The sequence below is a fragment of the Plectrocnemia conspersa genome, unplaced genomic scaffold (genome assembly GCF_051122295.1).
Source record: "Plectrocnemia conspersa isolate PC_06_02 unplaced genomic scaffold, ASM5112229v1 ptg000005l, whole genome shotgun sequence".
In the NCBI taxonomy this organism is placed as follows: domain Eukaryota; kingdom Metazoa; phylum Arthropoda; class Insecta; order Trichoptera; family Polycentropodidae; genus Plectrocnemia; species Plectrocnemia conspersa.
In genome coordinates, this window is record NW_028277169.1 from 28,408,936 (window position 1) to 28,423,255 (window position 14,320).

General features: G+C 29.0%; 1 protein-coding gene across 8 annotated transcripts in view; it reads left to right on the plus strand.

Annotated features, from left to right (window-relative positions):
• Nucleotides 1–14,320, plus strand: part of LOC148235359 (uncharacterized) — a 151,473-nt gene that overhangs the window by 131,319 nt on the left and 5,834 nt on the right. For 5 of the 8 annotated variants that reach the window (XM_088186891.1, XM_088186890.1, XM_088186892.1 and 2 more), the window contains 2 exons: nucleotides 9,422–9,596; nucleotides 12,997–13,017. In XM_088186891.1, coding sequence (XP_088043017.1) covers nucleotides 9,422–9,596; nucleotides 12,997–13,017 — 196 coding nt within the window. The remainder of the gene's footprint in view (nucleotides 1–9,421; nucleotides 9,597–12,996; nucleotides 13,018–14,320) is intronic. The other 3 variants (XM_088186894.1, XM_088186895.1, XM_088186893.1) reach the window with 1 other exon arrangement.

Genomic DNA, 14,320 nt, shown 5'->3' on the forward strand with positions numbered 1-14,320 from the left:
AACTCGTATTTTTTTTTTGGTTGGGGTAGTGCCAGCTCGTATTTAATTTCAAGATTTTTTATAAGTTCAATTTTTGGAAGTAAAAATGAAATAAAACATGTTTTGACTAATCTTTTTACAAATTAAAATTAATACAGCGAAAGGTGGATAGTTTGTCAGTATTTTAGTTAAAAAAAAATTAATTAAATATTTAAAATACATTATAATTTTAATACTTTAATCGGAAAATAACTTTTTATATTGTACTTTTTTAAATAACTTGTAAAACGATAACCATGAAACTTAGAAAAGAATAATTTATTAAAATGTGTTCACGAAGAATTGTACTTACTATTCACAAAAAAAAAAAATGACATAGTATTAGGTATACATAGTATAGGAAGGTAAATGTAATGATGTTTTTAGATGATTTTTCGTCCATCGCAATCAAATGCGCGGCAAAACAAATAAATTAATTATTTAAAAAACAGCTGAGTGTTGTACCGGCAGGGGTTTATAACCATTAAGAAATTTGTAAATAGCTAGATGTCATATGAATTCTAAATAATTAAAATATTGGACTGATTGTATTTTTTTGCACCTATCGTTTATTATCTTGCGCAATGCGCTTATTATCTTGCGCATCGCGCTCGTTCTATAGCGTTTAGCGCTCATAACATCGATCAAAAATTTGCGTTCATACAAAAAAATAATGGTTACAATATAATTTAATCAAGATTAAAATTACAAAGAGTACAAGTTTTTTACTTGTTGTTTTTTTTTCTTAGTAAAACCTTAGTTTTTAGTTTTTTTTAATTGTTGTTTTTTCTTGGTAAATAGTTAATACATTTCCATTAACAAGTTTTACACTTTTTAGAAAATCAAATTACAATAAACGTATTATAAAATATAAATAAATATACTGTTAGTTAAATAAAACATATAATAACATAATAACGTTTTAAAACATATTTAATACGAAAAATTGTTATGCACCTTACAATAAATAAAACACAAACAATATGCACATCAGCACATATGTTTTAAGCAAAAGGATACATTTTGACGATTTAACCAATGATTTTTAAAAGAAAATTTAACACTTTTGACGCTAAGTTGCCGATAATGAGATTCCGAATAAAGTAAAGCGAAGGTCCATATATAAAGGAAAATGTAGATTAAGAAATATGGTTCTAGGACACTAACCACCTGGAAATATACCCCTTGGACAATAACCCTCCTGGACATTTTCCACCGTGCAAATAACCCCCTGACAATTAACCCATCATGCAAATAGCCCCCCTGACAATTAATCCCCGCCACGTATAAATATAATACAGATATTACTTAACACGTCTCGTGACGCTCTATTATACTTAATAAAACATATACTGATGCCATTACCAAAGTTTAGCTGTATTATACATACATATGTATCTAGCCTAATAATATTTTTTATTTTTTTTAATACTCTTTATAACAATTTTGCTCGCACCGGTCACCGGTACAAAATATACAATACGTATACTTTCTTCGTAAGTGTGTTGGTTTTATTGATATTTTAAAAATTCTGTATTTTGCTGAATGAAATAAATTAGTATTGATATTGATTATTCGTATTAAACATTATTTTATTAAAATAATGACCATTTATTATAGATAATAACAACTTATATAAAATACTTATCTCTATTAATCGTCAGGGGGGTTATTTACACGGGGGGTTAATTTTCAGGGGGCTATTTGTCAGGGGGTTATTTGCACAGGGGATTATTTGTACGAGGGGTTAATGTCCAGGGGAGTTTTGATGGAGATATATGTCCAGGGGGTATTTGTCCTGCGTTTACGTGCACTTAGGATAGGAATATTTAAGATACGAAAAAGAAGGCCAAATTAAATTAGATATTTTTTAATATATTCACTGTCTATGCCAGAGGTCAGAAAATTACGGCCAAATCCAGCCCTCTGCTTATTTTAATCCGGCCTGCAAGTAATTGATAGATTTGACATATAAAAAAATCTAACAATCTAACAATCGAGTTAAGGAGCTAGCTATGTATCACCTTATAAGGTGCTCCTATTGCTTTGTATTTCACCGTGACGTTATGAACTTTAAATTTGACAGCATCTTCAGTGCCCACGTAACGCCTTTTGCAATAGATTTGTTCGTTTACCAGTTTTTCGGCGAGAACAGTTGCTAAAAGATAAGCACATTGTGTGTAACATCAATAGACAACTAAATAGCAGTTTTTTTAACTCAATTCAGTGGTTTTAAATTATTTTCGATTAACACCATTGCTTTTGCATGGCTCTCTAAGTCAAAATATTACATGTAGCCTTTGCCAAATAGTTAATATTTTGTATAAGTAAAGGGTTATGTATAAATAGTAGCAGTATTTATCCATTTTTAAAGGCTTCTGCAAACAGTAAGTTACTAAATAAGTTACTGGTTTGCACTAAATTATTTATTCAAGCAGTCAATGCTATGTTAAAGTGACAAAAAAAATAGTTTTGATGAATAGTTTGCATGGAACTACTACAAATGAAAATATTAATAATAAAGTTGAAAAACGTTAACAAAGAACATTTTAAAGTGAATTTCGAATAAAATGTGTAACATCTGATGGTGGTAAAATTAAAAGCAGAACAAGTATAAGCTTTTTTAGAAAAAATATGATTTTTGTAAAAATGCACTATTCACCAACAGGTACTATAGAAAACATTTAAATTTATTGTGTATTATTAAAACAATTGTAATAACCGTAAACTTTATTAACTATCATGAACTTAACCGTCATCAGTTCTGTGACTATTTTTTTATCATAATATAAGCCGTATATTTCGACTTTCTCTACCATACAGTAGTCCAATGGCCCAGTCATGGTATAGGTTGACTAAGATTTTTTAAATCATAGGAGCGATTAAAATTTTTTTCAACGAAAAACCACGCCCTCAGCTATTATTATCTGAAATTAAATAGATTTGAGAATTAGCCTTTGCTGCAGATATCATGAGATTTCTTAACAGATTAAACTTAAAGCTAAAAACAAAAACAGTGCTTATATTTAATATTTACACAACATTTGAATATTTGAGAGAAATGATAAAGCTCATTTTAATTTTGCTTCCTGGCCCGCTGAACTTAAAATATTTACAATCTGGTCCTTCACAAAAAAGGTTTGCCGACCCCTGGTCTATGGTGTTACACGAGCAAAATAACCTTGTCTATATTCTTCAGTCATATGTTTTACAGAGAGACATTCAAAGCGCGTCATGGCGATTTTACAACTTTATATTTAGATTGTCTTGTATAACCGGTAGTCCTTAAGCCGTTGAACTGATATCCTAGAGACTATCGGTTCAGGTCCCCGCAGCAAACTAAACATTTTAATATTAAGAATGCGCTATTATTAAAATTAAGCCCTAACTGCTAAGCGACATCTATTGATTGTAAGCTGTAATTATAGTTAACAATATATAATAGATATCACTAATTTACAAACCGTGTTTTAAATCTTATTCAATTAAACGTGTAAGTGTTGATTATGTTGTGCATAAACGACTTTTAACAATAGTTTTTCAATGACGCATATTTGAGTCATCCACCTTTAGAGTGTAAATAATAAGTAATAAATTTATATAAGTACAATACAATCCTAAAACTTACTGAAAAAAACATGTTTTACAAGACTTTTAACCCTTTCACCGCGGATGACTTCTATAGGTGTCATCAAGAAAATCGCCAGTACTCATTGGACATTTAAAGGTGCCGTAAGCATTTGAGCCTAATAAAATGGCATTTAAGTATAATTTAAGGCTATAAATCAATTATTTGATCCATAATATTTTTAAAAATATGGCATGAATAGGTGTCCCCACATATTAACAAATTTCGAAATGGCGCCCAAAAATATCAGCTGTGGTGATAATCTAAATGCAATCGGGGCCAGGCCTCACCTAATTTTTTTGTACATAAAAAAAATTAGATAGGGCCGGTAAAGTTTTATTATATTTTGTGAAAATGATCAAATTTTATATTTAGACAAATATTCTACAAGTTTTTCGTATGTATTTGCCCATTTGAGGCAGAAATGATAAATATTACATTGTTTTTTTGTGGGGATCTGTTTTGGATTGGCAGGCGTTCTTACACCTAGAACGAACCAGCGTAGCTTGGCCTCGTGGCTTTATTTTTGAATTTTTAAGTATTGAATTTATTAAAACAGTTTTTAAAAATATAATTATAATTGATCGTAAAAAATGATTACATTAAAAGAATATCCTAAAACTTAAAACTTTAAATACTTGTACAAGATTTAAAATTGGTAGAAATAGTCTTAGCATAAACGCATACTATTACTGTCACAGTAATAATATATTATTATATCATCATTCGTAATTATATGGATAATTTTTAAAAGAAAATCAATATATGTATTTATAAATAATTAAAACACAGATTACTAATTCTGTTTTACATAATTTAGCTATTTACTAGCTCGAAAATATATTAAATGTGTCGAGACTAATATTATCGTTTGAGTTGAGTACCCAGGTCGATAGTTGTCAATCGCTCATTTTACTAGTGCGAGCGAGTAAGCGAGCTCTGCTAGCATAACGGCATCTCGCTCTTTTTTCCGTCTTAAAAATTTTATTTTTATTTCATAACAGACACACAATATAAAGTAATAATTATGCACAATTAGAGCATATGATCCCGTTTCATCCCATATCATAAAAATATAGATGCCCTTAGAAGGAAAAAATCAGTTTTAAAGCATTAATTGACAACCTAAATCTGTCAAGTCTAGCGCGATGCCGTCCTAACAGCGCGCGCTTTGACCATGTTCCGATGAAAAATTTTACAATAAACTTACACTTGTAAATTTAAGATTATTGAGCTATTTGCATAAGTTAAAAATTCAATATTACTGAAATGTGTTTAACAGAAGTCTTTTTACTATTAATAAATTTAAATTTTCAAAATTTGCTTGAACACAAAGCCAATAAATGCATTCAAAGTTTTGTCGACATATTGTCGACGTTCGAGTACAACGCTTAAAATACGATGTCGACACATAGTCGACTTACGAGCGCAAAGGGTTAATTTTATGTGAATTATATTTTGTAGAAAATAATACCAATAAATTAAATAGTACGAAAAAAATAAACACAATAAAAAATATTTTAAATTAATTTTATAAAAAATAGTAAGAGCTTCTGAATTGATATAAAAATCCACAAAAGCCGAATAATATATTAAAAAAATGTAAAATAAATTAACAAAATAAAATAATAAAAAAAGCATTAAAATAAATCAAAGCAACAAAACGATGAAAATCACTGTTATAATTTACTATAAAACCAATAAATAACAACAAAAATTTCCTTTCAAAATTTTCCTTTCAAAAAATATGGATAAAAAATATTAATATTATGTTTTAGAATAACATATTTAAATTTTCTAATATATATTAATATTATTTAAAGTAAATGTATATCAAATTACTATCCTTAAAACAACAGATTATTTATATTTTAATAAAATAAAAATATAGTAAATTAACTTCTTAAAAGTATTTTTATTAAGAATGTGCATTAAGTTGCTACAATAATTATTTTTTTCACCCCAGAAATACCTAGTTTCATATTACAATTTCAAAGATATCTCGTTGGCTTAAAGTGTAAATAAAAAACTTCACTTTTGGGTGATAATGACTATATCATTTTATATCTTTAATCGAAATACATATACTCAAGAAAATTCTATCTCCAAAATCTCCAATTAAAAACACTACAAACTTATATTGTTTTATTTTTTTTATTTAGTTTTTTGTCTCTCCCTTATTGATGTATAATTTTTGTATAATGATATCTAATATTTGATTATTACGAAGTAATTTCGTAATACATATATATATATATATACATCATTTTTAGCAAAGAATACTATAGTTTTCTCTTGAAACGCATTTCGTCCAAATATACATTACTAACCTATAATAAATTAATTTAAAAACATCATTTACTATAAAAAACAGATATTTAATTAAATTTATAGACGTTTAACAACCACTACTTTTAAACTACTGCCTTTTAAATTAAATTACAAAGCAAAATTGAATAAAAAGATAGACTCAAAAAATACTGTCCTTTAAAAAAATACAGATAAAAAATATTTTTTTTATGGAAATTATTTTATTAAATAGATTTATTTGTGATTCATATTAATTACTATATTTTAGAATAACATTGTTTTACATTTTTTAAGTAATCATTAAAAAACATGACAATAACTGAAGTTATACAACTATTGTAATTTTTTTAACTATTGTATAAAATGTGTAAAAATTTGTTTTAAAATATTGAGCTACATTTAATTGCCTATTTTTCTTTTAGAAGAACACAATGTAACAGTACATAAATAATTCAATAACATTTCATACATTTAATTCTAAATATGGTCCTGAAATAAAAATTCAACGCATTTATATAATAATTATGTATATTGTCACTATTTAGGTAAAAATATTTTTACACATAAAATGGCAATCATCGTCACTAATAATTATGTTTATTAAATAAAGTTAATATTTAATTGTAAATATAAATGATTTTAAATCATTTTAGCACATCTCAAAGGCCTTGAATTTTATCTTGATTTTAGCTAATGCCAATTTTTAACCAATTCGCTTCTATTATTTCAAAATCACCCCCGCTGTAATCAATCATCGGCTTCGATACTGCCAAATCGACCTCGTTCGCCTCCGCTAATGGATTAATGGCAAAAATGGTCGGCTTCTTGTCCGCCGAGGGGTTTGATCTGATAAACCCAATAATCGTGTCACACGCTCCGCCGGTCCAATCCATCAAGCCACGTAATTAGGAAATTAACCCTTCCCACAATGGTACACACAATCAACCTGCAACTCGCCTAATTCCCTTCACGCGGCCCTGGACACAAATATAATTTACTGAATGTTCCCATTGTGTGTTTATACAATATGTGTGCAAACTATATATATACGCAATCCAATAAGATAAAATTTGTTTCATTGTTGTAATATTGGATACTGATCTAAAATTTAATCATAGAACATTTGTACTATATATTTACTATTTTAATAATTTTAATTAGAATACGTAAGCTGGATCTAAACAGGTTTATCCCCTATAGTTTTTAATATAAATTCTTCAAATGAACATTGCATACAATATTCACATTGTCATTGTTGCATTTGTTACACGCCCGTTGATATATTCATTCTGCGATTATTTACGTTGTGTCCATAAACACGCACAATCCCCTTCAGGCAGTTTTTCTTGTTGGGCGAAGGGGCATTAGCGGGGGTCCGACCCTAGCCCGCGGCCACCGTCCACCGCAGCGGTCCATTGTTGGCCGAGTTTCCTCTACAGAAGAGGGCTTCAGATGCCAACAGAAGGTGGAAGTTTCATTTGTCAAGAGTCGCTCGGCTAAGACGCCAACTTTGGCTATAAATCCTCGGTCAGCACCCCCGGGGGCGGTTTTGGGGCTATTTCCTTCGCCAGATTGCCGCGTGTCGAGACGCTTACTTGCTTAGGTGCTTTTGAGTTGAATCTGTAACAAAACGCTTAAAAACTTACAATGCTTGTTCTTTATTGAATTCGAGTTTATAATATGGTGAATAGACGGGTGCAACAGATTCACAATGAACTGACAAAAAATATTTTTTAATATATGTACATATTTTTTTATAATATGTATAGAGTAAACATTATGATTTCTCGATTATTTTCATTTCTCGAGAAATGAGAATTCTCGACTCAACTTCTTTAATTTCTCGAGAATTCTGAATAAATTTCGATGAATTAAAAAATGTATGTAATATAATAAAGTATTGCAAATCCATTATTACATAATATTCTTAAAATAACCCTAAAAATAATCCTCGTTAAGCCATTAAATAATCTGCGAATAATTTCTTTGCCCATTTTTACATATTTCTGCTTTTGAAGAGTAACTAAAAAAGTCTTTATTTTTATGAATGTTGAAAGATTCTGGATTTTTTAAATGTTTAATTAATAACGTCAATGCCTGATTTATTCGATTATATAATTTATCTTGAACTGCCCGTTGAAATTTGAAGCTTAGCTGAAAATTGATATTTTCTAATTGTTTTAACAAAAATTTTAAGGGCTCTTCAGCTGCCAATATTAATTTAGAGACGATTGTCAATAACAGATATTGCTATTTTACAAAAACAATACAAAAATACTTTCATGTATTATCGAAAAATTACCACGCGTAATTTATTCTTATCGGAGCAGGTTCTAAGATCACCAAAGCAAAGATAAAACCGCCGGCCGGTTAGAATAATAAAAAATTGTTGGTAATTCAAGTATTTTCGATCTTCCGAGAAAGTATGCATATATTCAAACATCTGGCACGAACATCTTCGGAACGGTTTCTTATCTGAGTGTCTTCTTTTATTATTTACTACAAAGAATTCATCATTAAAAGAACTATATAATCAAATATTTGCGATATATTAATGGTTATTGCGTATTTACCGAATATTTTATGTATAATATATATTTTTACCTGCCAAAAATAATTTAGTTACTCGTCATATTTTTCTGTATTATTTTATTTGGTAACGGGAGAAACTAACTGACATTTCTGATTATAAATAATGATTAAAACTATTTCTAACGATTTATAAAACCCAAAAACTTTATCAAATGCAAAATGTTTGCTATTAAAAATTTTGTGTGAAATAAAATCATACAATATTTACAACAAATTGAGTGGCAAACTATAAACTATAAATAATAAATCTGTAAAACAATAATTCCAATAAATGGAGAAGTAAAGTAAAGAAAATGATAGCGCTTTTAACATTTTATTGTCTTAAATAAAATAAAAACTTTCTGTAACGATTTTTTATTTTAACTTATAATATTGGCTGTAAATATTCTTATATAACTAAAATCAAATCTTAAAGTTAAGGCATTGACACTAAAACAAAGCATTAACATCGCAGTTACCCTCATAATTATAAATTAAGAATTTAATTTTCTTCTCTCTACATATATATTACTACTCAGAAATAAAAAATAGCAATTAAAGATTATCTAAATTAACTAATAAAAAAACCACTAATACATTTATTTAATGATATAAACAAGTCCAGTAAAATATTATTGTGAACCTAAAAAATATTTATAAATGTGTTTTAATATTTAAAAAAATAAGATGTCCAGAAATAAAACACAATTATTTTATAAATATACATTAAGATATAACTTCTTTTTCTAACTAATAAATTTTATATTGTTATTACATAATCAAACTTTAAATTCATACATATATTGTGTTTAATTTGCCTAGTTTAAAAATTCGCAAAAAATATTGATTGCTTCAATATTTGCTATTACTATATCTTATCCTCTCTATTTACAGGTGTGGTTCCAGAATCGAAGGGCAAAATGGCGTAAAACAGAAAAGTGCTGGGGAAGATCTACTATAATGGCGGAGTATGGCCTTTACGGTGCCATGGTCAGACATTCGCTACCCCTACCGGAGACCATCTTGAAAAGTGCCAAGGAGAACGAAGGTGTCGCTCCATGGCTACTCGGTAATTACGATATCATATATATTATCCATAGGTGTGATTATATAGGCGATGTGTGTGCACTCTGCAATAATTTTCAACCCTAAGCAATGACGCGTGAGTAATTCTCCTCTGGGACAATCACTCGCACATATTACCAAGATTCAATCAGGGATGTGACATACATGTAGCTCTGATTTGGTACTTGTAAATAATAAATAATTTTGTGAATATACTATAAATTAAAAGTGATTAATATAAATATTAATTACTACTGGAATGAATTTAAAATATAATGGATTATATATTTTTAAATATATTTATTTTTTGTTTTATGATTTTTTTTTTTTGATAAAAATTTCATTCATTTGATTTTTATTGAATGCTATTAATTATCATCAGGATTTTTTATACCAAAATAAATATATTCACAGAATTTTATAGATATAGGTAATTCTATGACAGAGACTGCCACGTACAGAATTTGCGTAAAAAATCTAGATCTATAGTTAGGAATAAGTTGCTTCAAAAAACTAGAAAGGAAAATATTTTAATGCTAGTTGACACACACGTAGATTTGATTAACTGTAAACATCTCAAATTGTTTATATAATTTAATAATAAACCACTTCAATTGCTCATTATATATGTTTTTTCACAACAAAGATATGTATCAATCATTCTTGTTGTAAATGACATATTTTAATCTTATTGAAACGTTTACTAAATATTATACCTTATTTTTATTTTATTTAAAAAAAAGGCTTTACTTTGTCTATTTTCTGATTATTATGATTAGGATGTAATATAATTATTTTAATAACCGCAATTTCGATTAAAATACTTTGTAAATTTTTAACTACATAATTGAAGCATAAGAATCATCATAAAACATCATGTAAATATATACAGAAGCGCTTTTAAAATATTGATTTTTTACTATTAGTTGCTTTAAACGTTTCTATTTTTTAATCTAAAATATCAATGAATTCATATTTATAATTTTAATTGACATCAGTGACATCAGGTAACTTTACATTAAGCTATTTAATTAAAGATAAAAAATAATCATATACGAGTATGCGAAAATTAAGTAGGTGCTGTACGTCCTTTTTCAGTTGATAACGAGAAACTGAAGGCATTGTTGATTTAGCAGAACAATTTGAAATATTGCATAAAAATTGCAGATTAAAATCAAAATGGGTGCCGCACGAATTTAATTAAAAATAAATCGACCCTTCTTTTAAGCAACATAAACGTTTCATATCTCAATGGTATTTGCTACGTTAGATCATTTAGGATAACAGAGCGCTAAAACGAATAATGATACAAAGCATTTTGCAATAGCAAAATAACGTAAATGTATACAGCTAAGAGTTATTATCAATAGATTATCACACAAGTCGATTCTGTTGCACACATCGCACAATAGCCTTAGAAAAATTGATGGAATTAATAATTGGCAAATATGTGCCGATTGTAATAGTGCTTAGTTATTAATGGTGGTCTTACAATTATTTTCCAATCATAATTTCATGGTAAAAAGTTTGAAATACACATATAATTGCATCAGTCTTTTCATATAAAAATATAAATATAACATGCTGTGTTCTATTAAAATTGTATATTCGAAATTAAGCTTTGTTAGAGACGTATTTCAAATTAATCCTTAATCAACCCTTTCCATGCAGAGCGCTGGTTGCGAAAAGAACAAAAAAAACACACACAGAGAGAGTCAGAAAAAATGGCTTCCCTCAAACAAGAACACGTAGGTACATACCCACCCCTTCCCCTACCGCTGACGAGCGAAAAACAAAACAAACAGCGGTCATAATTATGGACTGGTACTTGTGGATAATCATACTGCTGGCTCTTTATCGACCCCGTGGCTTAACCGGTTAAAATATTGTATTAATAAAATTTAAATATTCTCGCTCGCTAATGAATTGATGAGATTATATATAGTGTGCTTTTTTACCTCTTCTTGGTTTTAAATGGGGTGAAAATGCCACCTGAAGCACTCAGCCATTCGTCATCGACGTGAAAAGTGAGAGAGAGAGAGAGGGACGGATGTCGGATTGCTTAGGGAGAAGGAAAGAGAGGGATGCAATAACATGGCTGATGCATAACCCGGCAGACGTTGCGCATGCGCAAAAGTAAAACAATGCTTTTTTTTAGCGACGCCATGTTTAATGAACTTTCATTTCCTTGAGGCGTTTTAATAAATTATAATATATTTTTACTTGAATGCATATTTTAGATATTTTGTGTTAAACCAAAATTTTATAGTATTATTGTAGCACGATAAACCATAGGTGTCATTGTCTAATACAGTCGATAATCCGTCCGAAAACAATCGTTGAAATCCGAAACCGACGAAAACCGAGGCAATTGCTTATAGTATGTATTACTACTCGCAATCAATAAAAAAACTACAAAAACAGTAGCACTAGCACGAAATCCGAGGCAACCGATGAAAATCGAGACAATTTTTTCTCGAGAAAAATTGATGAAAACCAAAACCGACTTATTATATTTTCCTAGATTTTCCCAATCTTATGGATGAATATCGTAATGAATATTTAAAATAAAATCGAGCTCGATCGTACATAATATTAACTAAAATAATAGATAATAAAAGTATATCCCAGATTTACATACTGTTTTCAGTCTGTCTTACTACTTAGTAGTTGTTGATTGTGTTTACACCGTTGTAGCGCATTAAGCTAACACCCATAATAAATAAATTATTGTCTTTATATCAGAAAAAAATTATATTATTTGACTAACACATTAAATATTAACATCTTATCAATCTAAAGTCAGTCAATGGATAATATGTTAATATCAAAATAAATCGACATTGTGGCGACTGATGGAGTCAGTGTAATTGAAAATATACTTTGATTAAATCGTGTAATATATTTAACCACAGTAAAGTAGTTTTATAACAGACGATGAACAATTTGTCCAGGAAAATAACGATGATACACATTTTCAAAACAGAGCTTGAATTATACTAGTCAATTGAAAAATATGTAAAGAATTTATAAACTATCGATATGCTTTTGTACTTCATACATACATAATGTACATACACATTCTTTCCCCCAGTTTTACAGGAAGAAAAGCTCGTTACTGTAAAAATTATGCAGAATTCATAGAGCTAAAGTGTTTATTACTACTTAATTTTAATTTATTTAAACATTATTGAATTCAAGTAAGCTTAGAAGAGATCTGCATAATTATTACAACTTTAAAATATGCACATATTTTGCAATGTGTGATTTAATCTTTAATTGTGTTAACTTGTCTTATTTCGTGTGTATACATTTTTAATAAATAATTTATTCTTCTTTCTTTTCATATCGCCCTGTTATTAATTGTAATCTCTTATCAAATGGAAATGTTTAACTCTGGCCAGGAGAGGAAATTAACTTTGCTGGTCAGTATAGCATTTTTATATTCTAATATCATTTCTTGTATGCCACATTTTCCATTCGAACTGAGAGGGAAATATTAAAACAATTACGTTACACGTCTCAAATACATACAAACAACCGTTGTCTGCGTTGAGAATTATTGTTAATTGCGTTCGCGAGCGCGTTTAGAGAATCCATTAAATTTTTCACATGTGAAAAGAGTCTCTCGAACGTAACAATGGCGTCGGCTATTAACTCTTTGTTCCATCTGTGTAATTTTTTTTTAATTTCATTTCTTCTTCACTTAATATCATTTCCATTTCCGGTTCAAACGCGGTCCGCTGTCAAAGTGAGTGCCTGAAAGAAATAAAAAAAATCTCTTTTGCCGCGGAGGATCATTATCCATTTTGCGGAGATAATTTCTGGCTGACTAGGAGGTGGAAATCGGATGATGCACTTATCGCAGTAGTGGGTGGGGTGGTTTCTGATAGTAAATCAAAGGGATTTATGCGACGGGCCGGTGTGGGGCAAAGACACGCCGAACTATCGCAATGCATTTCGGGCCGGGGAATGATAATGGCCCAAACTTAGGGCATACATTTTGCAACGCGCTTAAAGTGTAATTTGCGAATGTGCGACAGAGCACAGGATCGACTTCTTTGTGAAATATGCGCTGTGTGCTTCGTATAGTTTTTTAACGTGTAATTATTCTATAATTGTTACTACATATGCGCTTTAAAAATATATAAGCTAACCATCATAAAATAAATTTGGGGTAAAAATATTTCACTATAACTATGATGTATAAATTATTTTCACGTAATAGTATTAAATATTTTATTGGTCTGTTACTGGATATTTAAAAAAAATATTCCTGTTAAAAAAAGCACTAATGTTACAGATAAAGCATTACTTCTTTCGAGGAATTGACTCAAAAAAAGCAACATAAGAAAGATTTCACTTAACCATAAAATATTTGATATAGTCACTGATGGTTGGATAAATGAAACAATATCGAATCTAGTGTACCGCGATACAAAAAAGATCGATAATTTCCATTTCATGAAATAGCAATAAAGCGACGTTAAAATGAAATACAATAAAAATCGAAAAGATTAAATCACCATTAATTTTAAGTTTCTGAATCCTTTGGAAAGTAGCTACGGAGACACTGCAGTAAAGTGGTTAAATCATAAACGCAAAAGAAAAACTTGCAGTTTCTTTAAACGAACGAACATACATAGCTCTAAGATGAAAATCAGTTAATGAATTGAATGCTTCAAATAGCGATGGCATTTTAAATTAAATATAAATTGTGCTTATCTG